General features: G+C 38.1%; 1 protein-coding gene across 2 annotated transcripts in view; it reads right to left on the reverse strand.

Moving 5' to 3' along the window:
• Positions 1 to 3,337: 3,337 nt before the first annotated feature.
• The window catches only part of EIF3H (eukaryotic translation initiation factor 3 subunit H), an 84,756-nt gene continuing 74,184 nt past the window's right edge, over positions 3,338 to 13,909 (reverse strand). For both annotated transcript variants that reach the window (XM_026110099.2, XM_064507824.1), the window contains exons 6-8: positions 8,498 to 8,618; positions 6,193 to 6,325; positions 3,338 to 3,602 (exon numbers count right to left, since the gene is read on the reverse strand). In XM_026110099.2, the coding sequence (XP_025965884.1) occupies positions 3,505 to 3,602; positions 6,193 to 6,325; positions 8,498 to 8,618 (352 nt within the window). In that variant the 3' untranslated portion in view covers positions 3,338 to 3,504. The remainder of the gene's footprint in view (positions 3,603 to 6,192; positions 6,326 to 8,497; positions 8,619 to 13,909) is intronic.

The raw sequence follows: 13,909 nt of genomic DNA on the forward strand, positions 1-13,909 counted from the left end.
GAATCTGTAACAATTGTCACAGTCAACCATATCTAAAGAATTACAGATTTTCTTTCAGTTCACCCAAGTAGATAGTCCAAAGTTTAGTGTCCTTTTTCTATTGCCTGTCCTGAAGATAACCTCAGGAAAGTCAGTATAACTGGACACATTTCAGATTGTTCAAAAGGCTCAGAGATGAACCTATCCCACTTTGCCTAAAAGCACACATGGTCCACTGCTGTGACTCCTCAGGGAGAGTGTTATCCTCTAACCATGGGAACAGTAACTTTCTAACCATTTACAAGTACTTCATCCACCCTACCCTACATGTGTAAAAATGGTATGTTTTGTCTATACGTGAAAACGGAGTTGGGGTAGAGGACCACACTCTGCTGTAAGTAGGTAGTCATGGCAATATGACCAAGCTAGGGCTACAGTTTGGGGAGAGGGCTTCCCACATAGGCTCAAATTATTAGTACAATTAGTGCATTTTACTAGTAGCACTGGAACAGAGGCAGTAAACATCACAGTAAAATTAGAGCTATACTGGTAAAGATCCCAAATATCAAAGACTTAGAAGAAATAATGTTTTTTCAGCATCAAAACTACAATAGCCATCCCTTTTTTCTACTTCAAACCTCACCTTTGAAAAGCTTTTACAACATTTAGCTTAAAAGACTTGCCGTAAGATGTGTGCCAATTAGAGATGGATTCCAAACTAGCATATTCTCTTATGATTATAGTTCTGCACAAATAAAAAGCAATTACCAAACAGCAGTTATCTAAACGCAGATCTGAACAGTTAGGCATGTCACAGGAAAGATGATCGCTAGATGTGGACTACATGAATAATTCACAGGACTGCAGTCTTTCCTGCTGCCCGACTCCTCAAGAATAGGGCAGTACTTCCCTCCGCACATGGAGTGCATACACATTTCATTTTCACTGTATATACGCATCAGTTCTGGACAGATGACGAAGATGGGACCACAGTGCAGAGGCATTGCTTGCCAGAGAAATCACTGACTGAAAAGACCAGCCAATGTCAATAAACAGAAAATGATTCTCTCTATCTCTGGAACAACTGCATGCAACGTGTGGAAGTCAAGGTCTCCCATGCAGTTCCTCTCATTAGGGCTGATCTTTATGGAAAGCATATAGACTTAGGAACACTGAGTGAGCTTATTCAGAAAGGAAAATATTTAGTATTGCAGCTCACTACTGATATCAGAATCCATCATCTTTGCGTTATGAAAATGGAGACATATGGAACGCTGACAGACCAAAGCAGGCCCTCTAGAAAATACAAGGCTTCTTTTGAAGCCTTAATTCTGTATGACTAGTCAACAAAAGTTCTAACATCTCTAGAGGTGTTTTTAAAGACTCTGATGTCACTGCATATTCATTAGTTTACAGAAAAGCTTTTCACAGACAAGAATGGTGGCAGGGGGGAGATAGTGCTATGATGATCAGAAATGGAAAGCACATGTCTTATGGTGAATGAGCTGCCCTAGCCTGCTCACATTAGGGCAAGAACAAGAAACAGCCAAGCTCCAGGAATACAGAGCTAGCTGGGACATCTGTTACTGAACCCAGCATAGAGACACAGCCCCAGCCCTTGCATCTCTTTTAATTCCTAACCCCACAGTTGTTGATTCTCATTTATAGAGTGACAGCTTTAATTGGCTCTAGCACCCTTGCTCAAACAGGTTTCATCTGATTTTTTCCCTGTGACAATCTCAGAAGACCAAAGTGTGATTCAGAACAGAACAGTCAACTCATCTCCAAAATCTACTCCAGCTTCATTTACTTTTCTATCTCCTTTCCTTGTCTGCCTCAAATTCATACTACCTGTAGAAGCCACAAATCTCTACTTATGCCTTCCATATTCCTTCATAGACTCTCATCAACATTTAGCACATTCGATTTAGTTACATGAAGTTTACTGATCTTGTTAAACTCCAATATAGTAGACTATTACTGCCCTCCTTCTCACATTTACATCCCTCATTCTTAAAGAGCTCTGATTCAAAACACACAACTTTTTAACCTATTCCAAGTATTTATTTTGCTAAGATATTCTTTGCAAACCTTCTAATATGTATAATGTAACTTCCGCTTCCTTCTACACACAGTCACTACAGTCAGTCTTCTATTCCCAGTTTATCTAGAAGATAAATTTTTCTACCTTAAATGCCTCATCTTACTCTAATTACCTGCTCCTACTTCTGTCCCGTGGTTTCTTTGGTCCTTCAGAAAACTAGGAAACTAACACTGTTTGGATTTTATTAGTATAGGAAAGGAAACTCAATCATGTGGCACAGCAGTGGGATACCTAGCAGATCTTTGATTTCAGATAAGTTCACTGTATGAAAGGTAATGCAAGGGTGCCCAACGTTTCCAAGGCAAAAGATCAGACTGGCAATTTGCCAGGTACTTGAGGGCTGAACAAAATTTGCATATATATTTACATAAGTACTGCAATCATTACAGTTAAGACTGAAAAAATAAGTTCCTAGTCTAAACCCTCAGTTTTCACACACTTCTGACTTTCCAAAACATTCACCTTGGAGGCTGAAATTTTCCATGCTAGGTTTGTATTTAGAAAATGATGTTCTTTCTAAAAGACCAAACCACTTTCCTTCAGCCATTTTAGGCTCTCAGGACTCATCCACACAGTGACACACAAGAAAGGCATAAGAACTAAAATCTGATGACACTATGATGCATGAGTTGGCATGTAATAAAACCTTAAATGAACATTATTGTTAAAAAGTAAAGTCTCCCAAGTTCAGGAATAAAGGCATGTCCAGATGGCAAAGTCAATGTGGAGTAAATATGGTGTCCATTTGCACACTAGCTACTCCAGGTTAAACTACTTCTACAGTTTCTTTCGTGACAACTTCAGTAACATGAGTGGACTTAAATCCAGCTGGTGGTGGCAATGCAAGATGGGAAAACAGCTTAACATGATATGATGGAGATCAGTCTCCATATAATATTGCAATAATTTTATATGTTCCAACTGTGAAGCTTAAGAAATACTTGTAATGTGGAAGCTCCATTATACCAGACTGTCCAAATAGATTAAAAAACAAAAACCAAACAACTCTTAAAAATGATGAGCACATTATGATTTTTAAGTTCTCAACCAAAGCTGGGAAATCATAAAATTTCTTCTGTGAAGTCAGCTATCTTGAACATTTGTAATAATTTGTTTTTATTTCAGATTCCAAGTTAAATAAAACCTTTATTATTTGCTATGACTAAACATGAATAACTGCCAAGCATTTAGAAAACCTGAGTGACCACAGAAAATTTCAGTCCAATCTAGCTAACAAATAAGGAAATACTAAAATATTAAAATTTGTCTTTATTTTTTCTTAGATGAGAGTTCTACACAAACCAAGGTGACTCTGTTTTACAATATTCTTCTCCCAATATACCAAATTTTCAAGAAGATCATGAACAGTATAAAACTGTAAATAACTCTTTTTTTCTGATGAGGGTTATAGCAAAGTTTCTTCAGTTGTTGTAATCTTGGAGAGCCTGAGCCATGAAAAGTTTGCCCAGGTTCTGTGCATTGAACTCCTTAATATTCTGGCAGTAGGTATTAATTTGACCTGTCAATAGGAAAGAAGAATAAGCTCTTGTCAGTTGTGAAACTCCCCCCAAAATCCTAGAACGAGATTTTTAAAAACACAAAATGCATGAATCACATAGCATTTATGTAGAGAAGCAACCAAAATAGCTTGACTATTCTGAGTTGGAATTTTTACATTTTCAGTATTCCCAAAAGAAGAAGAAATTTAATCAGCAGAATAGGTAAATTGGTATGCTCAAAAAACAAACTAATTTTCCTACAGTTTGATTACATGCAACTTCTGAAAAGACACTGGACAATAAAAAGAATAAACTATTCTTGATGTTGTACTGCAAGATTAATCACATTAATTAATTGTTCAAATTTAGTTTCCCTAAAAATACAAGGCTGAATTTCAGTTCAATTCTTATGCATCTGCTGTCCCTATTAAAGTATTTGAAATAAATATCTTCCACTATTGGATTGAAAATTGTGGTGCTCTCATTTGACATTTTGCTAGCCTTTTTTTCACCTAATATTTCACTTTATTAGGCATTTCAAAAATCATCACAGTGTGAAGACTTGTTAGAACTATATAAATCAAACATGCCCATCAAAACATCTTTATACAAGTACTGCTACAAGTTATTTCCCTTGTTAGCTAGAAATAGCAAAACATGAAGCCAGTTTAATCAAAATTAAGACTGTTTAGAAGGCCAATAAACTCCCAATTTAATGCTCTATTTGAAAAGTTTTTAAATGCCTCAGAGACAAAAGAGCTAAGTTTTATTCTTTATCCACAAACTTTACTTCATCTGAATTGAAGTGGATGCTTTCAATTCCTCCCCTGATTACGGTAAAAGAACAAATGAAGAAAGTGCTTTGGCTGAAAGCTGTTTTTTCCTTTAAGTATAACAGTTTTCAATTTCTCCTCTTAAAAGATACGATTCATCCTAAACTATCACTATCGTAAAACATACATGTGTGTACATACATGCACACACTTCCTTTTGTTGTATTCTTAAACTACGCTAAAGCTGAATTTTTAAATGCTTTAATGCTGCTAGCATTCATTAACTGGTAAAAACTATACCAAAACAATGCATTTTTTATTATTCCTTCTGGAGTCTTTCAATCAAGAGCATTATTTCTTCTAAAAGCAGCACTGTAAAAAAAAAAAAAAAAAAAAAAAAAAAACTTGCTAAAATTTGATCACTCCAAAATTGAAAAGCAGCAGGTCAAATTCACTTTTTAATGTCAAATCACTCAATATTTTCTTTACATTAAACTACCAGGACGTAGTTTAATTCTCCATCTGTACAAAACATAAGAACCTTGTTGTATCAACACTCTAACATCCAGTTTTTAAATCACTGTCATAATTAACAGTGATAGCTAATTGGTCTAAGAAGCCTGCTATAGCTAAGCAATTTGCTTTTTCACCACATTTTCCAAACTTAGATTACTTAGCAGGGTATCTGGGATTTCTGTTCTCTGTTGCCATTGGGAGGGCCCAAACATTTGCCCTTCCAGACTGGAGACATAAGAAAGGTGCTAATTTTTTTTTAATCAAGCTGTGGCTACACATTGCAGCATACCAGAGAATTGGAGAAAACAAAACAAAACAAAACAAATGTACACTCTGTTCCTGCTTACATTTTCATACACCTTGTTTGTGAGGGAGGTTGTTTCCCTTGAACTCTGGCCACGGAGCTACAGTGTGGAGCCATGGCCTCTGCCCAATTCTATACGGAATTAGAAGTGAAATTTTCTCAGCTGCTGCAACAAGCTGTTAAGACTTAGGGATGTTAGCAGTAACTTCAGACCACAGATAACAAGGCAGGCAACTGCTTTGCTCTGACTCAACAGTTCCAGCCCAAACAGCTTATTCCTGCCTCGAACCTGTATGGCCCCATAATTTCTGGTGTGGAGGGAGGAGCTGGGGTGTGAGGGAAGAGAGCAGCTTATTAAGTGCAATAGCTGCTACACCCATTCGTGCAGAAAGCCATGCTCTCCAGGGCACTTCTCCTGCTCTGCTTTCAAATCCCATTTCACCTCTGCCGAACAGGGCTCTGGTTGCTGCTCCTTCCCTTTCCAACAATCCCTTGGGCACCGATGGTCAGTCAGGGAACTTATTCTGACCACAGAATAAGAAATAAAAGAAGATAATTTCCAAATTCATACATCAAATTTAAAGCTTTATGCAGTATTTCTGGTTGAATAGGGTACCTTGCTTTTAAAAAATACATATGTTCATAACTGTATCTTGTAACAAGCCTCAGTTACTTCCCTAGACCAGTGGTTTAAAATTCTTTGACTTGTGGAAGGTCATTTTCTAAGAGAGGCATAGCCTGCCTACGAGCAATAGGCTTGTTTTTATTAACTACCTTTTTTGGATAATTCAGACACTAAGGCTATAGATCACAAGTTGAAATCACTGTCTTTGACCAAATGAAGGACAGTATTTGGAATACCACCAGTGTCAAAATATCATGCTGTAATGTGAAATATAATTAAAAAAAAAAAAAAAAAGAAGATGCTTTCAAAGGTAACAACTGTATCATTACCCAAGGTGACATTAATATGTGAAAAGATGAACTATGAGTTGAAGGAGATTTCTAGAACATTACCTGCAATAAGCAGTGACTCCATTCTTGGAGGGGGCTGTGGTGGTTTAAAAAGTTTATTGATGTCCTCTTCAGGAAGAGGGGCTTCTCCTCGGCTTTGACGCTGTATATTTTCTTGCTGACGTCTCTGCTGGTACTAGAAACAAAGCAAGAGAAACAGAATGTAACAGGACTTTCAAAACAGTTACAAGTTTTTCTCTTCAAATGCTCTTTACCTAACCAGCAGGTATGTTTTAAAAATTATATTTACCCACATGGGGTGAGTAACCAAGCCAACCTCAAACAAACAACACTCCCTATCCAAGAAATCAAACAACCAAGCATAAAAGTAACTGAAGCTCCAAACGACAACCCCAAATGCAATTCAATTTACTTCAGTCCACTGGATAGCAAGCATTTCTTTTTCTTTCTGGAGTTGGCACCTAAGAGGAGAAGTGATGCAGTAGAAAATTATGCTATACTGAGATGGAAGGGGTTGTTTTTAAGATTTTTTTGTGGAGATAAATAATGCATCTGCTAGAAAGAATACTGTATGGTAGATAAACAGCTCCATTTTCCCCAAACATAATAGAAAAGCAAAGTTAGAATACGTACCTTTGAGAAGCCAGTGTCTCAAACAGTTATATACAAGATAGAAATACTCAACTTTATGCAAGTTAAAAGTCAAAACAGCAGTAACGTGAAAGGGGAAGAGAACTTTATTAATCAAGGTGTTTTAAACCAAAACATTTTACTTATAAACTGAGAACAAGGTGATGGTTGAAACAAAAATGCTTCCCAAAAGCAAAATGGTTCATTTCTCTATTCAAGTTATTTAGCTTTTCTGCTACTTTGATATAATTTCTCTGTGGGTTACCAGAAGATAAACTAGAGTAGCCATTTGTAAGGATTAATTTACTATTAAAAAAAATTATATTTGTTTAGAGTGGTTCCCTTTTCCATGCATACAACTCAAATTTCATAAAAGTTAAAAGACAGGTAGTTTTTTCAGCTATTGGATAAATATTTGTTCTTGCTGAACTGCCTACATTCAAAAACCTGTATGTGAGATTTCATACCATATGTCATAGTCGAGAATTAATGCTGGGATTGGATACTTATTAAATGTAAAGTTGTAAGCCTCATCCCTCTAAGACCTTGTATTTAACACAAAAAAAACTTTTTAAAGAAACAGGCCAAATTGTACAGTGTTTTCTCTCATTTAAATCTATCTGTGCATAAGCATTTGAAAATAGTTCATACTTAGTGGCATACTGAAATTAAATAATCTTTTTTCCAGTAGTAGTGACAAATACAGTTTTTTGGACAATGTTAAAAATAAAATCTTAAATGCCCATATTTGTATGTGAATTTCATGTACTTTCTTCTTTCTTTGCATTACCCCATTCACTTCTCAGCAGTCTGCCTATTATTCTCTATTGAAACAGCTTGCTCTTAATCACAATTGCTCCATTTTAAAAATAAAGTTAAGACCACTAACTATGCTGCAATGAGCCACTACTAAAGCAGTTATAGTTAGTAAAGAAATAAGTGAGACACCATGGAACCTACTTCGCTCTGCTCTTCCAAGTAAATAGATCCCCATGTTATACACATAACCCTTGAAGTTAGCACCATTAGCTACCATCTTTTTATTCAAAGCAGGCAGCAAAAAAAGCAAGTTTTTTGAAGATAGCATGCAGCAAGCTTATATGTCCTCAAGAATTAGAAAGCCAGGAGAGACCACTGATCATATATTGCTTCCCTAAAGTATCTCCCAATCAATCTACAACTTTACTTAAATGAAAAAAAAAAATCTTAGTTTTAAAATAGTGATGAAGCATTTTGCATGAATCACAGATCTTCTTTTTAATAAGTAGCTTCTTTGCGTAACAATATCTGCAAAGCTTTATCTGTAACCTGGACTGGTCCATTTTTATTTTGCTGATACTGGATCTTGTTACATCTCAGTCTGCTAGATTAAAGAGGTCAAATTTATTTTTCATGCAGGTATTTCTAGAATAAGCAGGTCACTCCCTAACTTCATTTATCACATGAAGTGAACTGCGATCCAATTTCAGGTTTTTAAACCATTCTCAGAGAGCTTTTTTCCATTTTACCAGCATTCTTCTGTAATTAGACACAATACTGCATCACATGCAGCAATAACAAATAAGTAATACAGTCTCCATACCCCAATCAGACTATTTGGGGTTTTAAACAGCCCCTTTGGCATTAGGAATTAAGTGCCAACATCATCTGATCAGTATCACTATCTCCTGATACGAAACAAGACTAAAATGATATTTCTGACCAGAGAATCACCAACCTGGTGCTTCTGCTGCTGCTGTTTGCTTACATTCCTCAGGTAGGTATTGTATTTAACAATGTCTTGGCTCATCTCATCCACTCTGTCCATCAGCAGCTGCAGACTCTTCCCTAGGTGATTACTGAAATAAAAGAAACAAACATTCCTGAAATATAAGAAACAAACATTCCTGGAAAAAAAAAGGAAAAAATTTAAATTTATTAAAGGTCACTTGATCAGCATTTCTGCACTAATGGCACAATTCATAAATTTTCAAATTCCCAGTTATCTTCATTCATGTGCTTATTTGTTATCGCCTTCTTTAGTGTCTTTGCTACATTGCAATTACCACATTTAAGTGTTTTAGTCTTTGCATGGAACCCCTTAGTTATGAAAAACCACTGCCTTAAGTGAATTCACTCTGATCCAGGTCAAATGTACAAAAAAAGAAAAAAGGGGGGGAGGGGGAAGAGGGAGCGGAAACATCTAATGCTTCTGTGACATGCAACCCTGAACAATGTCCCAGAAGATGTGTTCAAGAAGTTTGGTTTCAAGTTACTGCTAGCTTTTTACAATCTTTCTGAACCACTGATGGGACAGTTAAATCTTCAAGACTCCATCTCATTAGCAAGACTATCAAACCATGCTTGGAAGTCCAGCAGACACCACTCTCTCCTAGCTTTCGTGCCCAGTCCAGCCAATACTATACTCCACACCAGAGGCAACATGGAAGCAGCTAGGCTGGGCAGGTCCAGTTCCAGTTATGCGATCTACAGCCTTGGCCAGGCAAATGCAGTCTGTTAAACAATTTTTATTATAACCACTTTTAGCAATTGCTTCAGTATTTTGCAGGAATGTTTAACTTAAGGTATAGCTTTCAAGTTAAAGTTTTGGAAGTTCTTAGGTTGGTGACCATGGAGACAGTATTCATCCCACACTGTGTGTATAGGGTAGTGCCCGTAAGAGAAGGACACTTACTGTTCTGTATTGATCCCTTTTGATCAGGAGCTGCTAGCTTGCCGGCTCCAAACTAAGCCTTATCCAGTCCTACTTGGCTGAAGGCCAGCCAGTCAAAGGGCTAAACTCCATTCTTCTTTTCCTCAACTGAAAGTCACTACTATTCATGAAGTCTCTTTCAAATAAAAACAGTTTGGTGCACTTCTACATCAGAATCATATCCTTCAGTGGCTGCTTCTCCACACTGCCTCAAATTCCTACTGGCTCTTACAATGCATTCCCACCATCCTACAGGCTATGTACAATGCAAATTCTAACTGGCAGATACCAGTAGGAAGTAGTGCCATAATGTTAAAAAGGAACTACATACATAATACTACACATAGCCCTTTTCAAATGTGAATTATTCCCCAAATCCATAGAATTCATAGTTGCAGGCAAAAGCTGATAATGAACAAAGGCACTAAAGCATACATGCTGAGAAGGTAGCTAAGAACACTTATCATTATCTCCAAGTACGAGAATAGCTATTTCACTAGCTGAGCTGCCTGCTCCCTGAACAAAAGATTGTATCAGTAGTTTCAGGGCACAATTTATTTACAAGACAAAGTTTTAAAACTCAGTTCTGTACAGAGGCAAATGGTGAGGAAGACTTCAGCTACAGAGCAGCAAGAAAGGCGCCACTATAATTATTATTTTTAAACTTCTTGTTGGTTTTTTGTCTTTTCAGTTGAACATTTCAAGCCTATGATATTTAGCACTGTGGAATATTGCCATGGCCATGGGTGTGCATATTTTCACTTTTTTATAGAGTTTATATTATACAGAGTTAGTGTTAGAACTGGATATTATCAGAAATGCCTCTGTAGGTACACACTAATAGCCTTGTAGGGCATGTGGACATCACAAATACATAATTATTTTACACATAGTGTCCATACAAAATATAGCTGGTTACAAAGAACGATTTTATGCGAATCTCTGTGGGACCACAGCAGTGCAGCAGAATAGGGAAACAGGGAGTTATTGTTAGAAGTTGCAGTAATATAGTGTTTGCTCTCATTGCCAGGGAAACAAAAAGCTAAAAACAGATAACTTAAACAGATGTGAACTGAGACATGAAGCGATAAGTATGCTCCAAATACAGGATCAGTTTTTCCTCAGTTATCTCAGTGCTTCATACCCTTTTTTGCTCCACCTCTCTTAAAAAGTATATATACAAGGTTAAAGTTCTATTCAGCAGAAATTTATTCTGATGAGATTTCAAAACTTAAATCCCCATTGCTCCATAATACTCACCATGCACTCACTTTGCCTGAAAGCTCTTTTAGGCATCTCCTTACATTACGGACTCCTACAAAAGATCTCAAAGATCCCACTACTAGGTAACTAAATACCCCCTAAGCCTCAGTGCCATCCACAGAAAAGAGCAAGGGTGCAGGTAAGTGCGTTCACATCCGCATAAAGACCCACTTCCCCCCAATGCTCTGTGACAGGCAAACGTAAGACAACAGCAAGAACTCAGCACTTGCATTTGACAAGTTGTTCTGGGAGCACCCTACTCAGTGCATTTCAGGGAGGTTTCTTATGACTAATTCTGGCTTGTCCAGTGATCTGAATGCCCATTAGGTCCTCCTAAAGCCTATTTTTCAGTTTTGTTTCAGATGAAACAAATCTAGGTTTGAGATCACTCTAAGTGGGGATGATCAGGAGATGTGCTTAGAAAGCACACTTGAATTGCGCTAAAAGACACAGATCTACCTTAAACTAGCAACAGGAGATCACCACCTGAGGCATCACTGAATTCATACGGGAGGAAGGTAATACGAATGCTGTAGCTGCAGAACGGCTCTTAAACTAAGCATCACAAAGTCTGCACAGGGGGCTGGAAAAAACAAACAAACAAAACTCCACAAAAGCTGGAGCTTCTCTTACAAATCTAATGAAGAAATAAACCAATGTGAGAGCAGTCTTTCACTAGAAATGTTAGGATCACTCACTTGTACCTGGCCACCTGTAAAATTTCCAGAAATTTATCATGAGACTTACCTGTGTAGCTTGGATGATATCACCAAAAGGTACAAAACATGGACAAACACATACAAACTATCAAAAAGAAGCATTGTTTCCCAGAAAAGAAAAGAAAAGAAAAGAAAAACCACACACAGCCTGCAAAATCGTTTCTGGTGTTGTGCACTTTTTCAGTAACAGCCTAATACCACACAGGTTATTATTATTCCTCTCCAAGAAGGGCAAACATGAAATCAAGTCTATGATACATGGATTACTTCCAACTTCTTGCTTAAGAATCACCAAATACACAGTTGACAAACAATCCTGAGGGTGAGAAATGGAAACCTGTGAACTGAGCATCCTAATCCATACAGAACAGTGATGGTCCTTACTGCCTTGTTCTTCCAGCTGATGAGCCTTGCCTTTGGCTGTGCTACAGTCTAGCTTCCACAGAAGGAGAACGCATCAACCAAAAATCAATTATTCTCATGTATCATTTGCCCAATGAGAGCATCCTATAAGGATGCAGACACGGCTAAGAGTGACCAAAACAGCAGTCACCCTCTTTCTAAGCGAACACTTGCACTTTGCACTGCCCAAGCTCCCCTTTGGGGATATATTTTAAGGAGAGCAAAGGTTCCTGCACCAGCAAATTCCTGCCTCTCCCTCATCCCTTTGACCAGGGGTTAGAGCGCTCTCAGCTCTGTGGATTCAGCTGTTTGCGTGGGTACGCTTTAAACCCTTTCAATAAAATAGTCTACCGCAAACATGAAACCACCCTGTGCTGGAGTTTCCTTTTGTTAGGGAGGATGAAGGGAAGGATGGAAGGGAGGATGAAGGGAAGGATGGTAGGGAGGAAGAATGGGAGCCTGTCTTGTTCAATCAGACTGCTCCACAAAGCCATTTGTATAGCCGTGCTCTGAAACAGATGAGAGAATAAAAATCTTTGAGGGCGGGAGGGCTGTAGAGATGAAATGGGAGCAGTGGGGAGGAATGATGCAAGCAGCTGGGGGCTGGAACCTCAAACTGGCTGTGCTTCTGTGAGATCCGCAACAGCGAGCTACACATGAAGCCCACATTTACTTCAGCATCTTTCATCAGGAAAGGACTCCAGACACACTTGCTGAAGGTCTGAAACATCCAAAATGCAGTCTTGAATCTGACACCAAAGCTTCAAAAAGAGGCAACCATTCACACAGTTCTTGGCTTCACGTGCCCTATTCATTAGTTTTAGCTGTCTCTACGCACAGCTTGCGGACCTCACAGTTCACACTTTCACAGATGCCTACCTACTTGCATCAGCCTGAGAGGGAGCAGAGGCCTCTGATCCGAATCACCATGCTGTATCCAGCCACCTTAATATTGGGCACTACAGCTTTGAAGCTGGGGCTGTCCAAAAATGATGGTCCCCTAAACTTGCCGATAATCCCCATAAATGGATCCCCTCCCTTATTATTTTTATTTTGCTGGCAGTCTGGATAAGGAGGATGAGAAATGGGAGCAGCAGCGGCATGTATAAGAAAATAGTGTATTTGCTGTTCCATTTTTCTGTTTTTCATCAGCTGTACTGAGGCCCCTCTGTCAGAGTCCCATTTTTTTGGGAAAGGTGCCACCCTGAGCAGTGTTTCTCCTCCTGGGAGGAGCAGCTTTTTGTGGATTAGAGAGGTACTGCTGGGCAAAGCACATCATTTTGATTAAATATTTCTAAGGAATGTTCCCACCACTTAGCTGAAAACCTTGTTTATATCTCAGCATTTCAGCCCGAGTTCAACCTGTGCTCTTTTTAAGAGGATTTTCTTTGAATGAGATATGTAAGTCAGGAGTCTTGATCTCCATTCCCTTTTCTACTCTGACTTTGATGTGTGCCTTTGGGCAACACATTTACCCTCTCTGTGTCAGCTTCCCCCATCTGCAAATTAGAGATTTTCATAATTATCTTAATAATCCGTTAAGCACATTGAGATTTCTGAATAAGCAGTACAATGTATAAAGGTTAACATTGTTTCTGAAAGCCAAGTAACTCTCCTTATGTCACTTTTGAAAAAACACTGCATCTGATGTTTGAAAAAATGTATCTGCCAAGTAGATGTTACTGTAGTAAATGTTCAGCACATGTTTGCTTCTACTGACGCACACTATTAGAAAAATTGCTTGAGACAAATTGAGATATTATAGAACAACCCTATTATGAAGCTAGACCACAAAAAAGCTTTTTTTAATTTAAACTAGATCATCAATAGAATAGGGAAGAGATGGATGAGAATGGGAAAGTTGGTTGTAATTATTGCTCTGAAGATCTGGAACATTATCTGACAGGATTTTAATTCTTGAGTCTCTATCAAAAGACTGGCAGTACTCCAAGGTCTTCAAGACGTTTTGGTCCTTAAGGGTAGCAGGAGGATAACAGTTTGAGCAAAAGGCCTTTACTTGCTATTACTTGCTAACTGCATGCTATTCTGCCTT

The sequence above is a fragment of the Dromaius novaehollandiae genome, chromosome 2 (genome assembly GCF_036370855.1).
Source record: "Dromaius novaehollandiae isolate bDroNov1 chromosome 2, bDroNov1.hap1, whole genome shotgun sequence".
Classification (NCBI taxonomy): Eukaryota; Metazoa; Chordata; class Aves; order Casuariiformes; family Dromaiidae; genus Dromaius; species Dromaius novaehollandiae.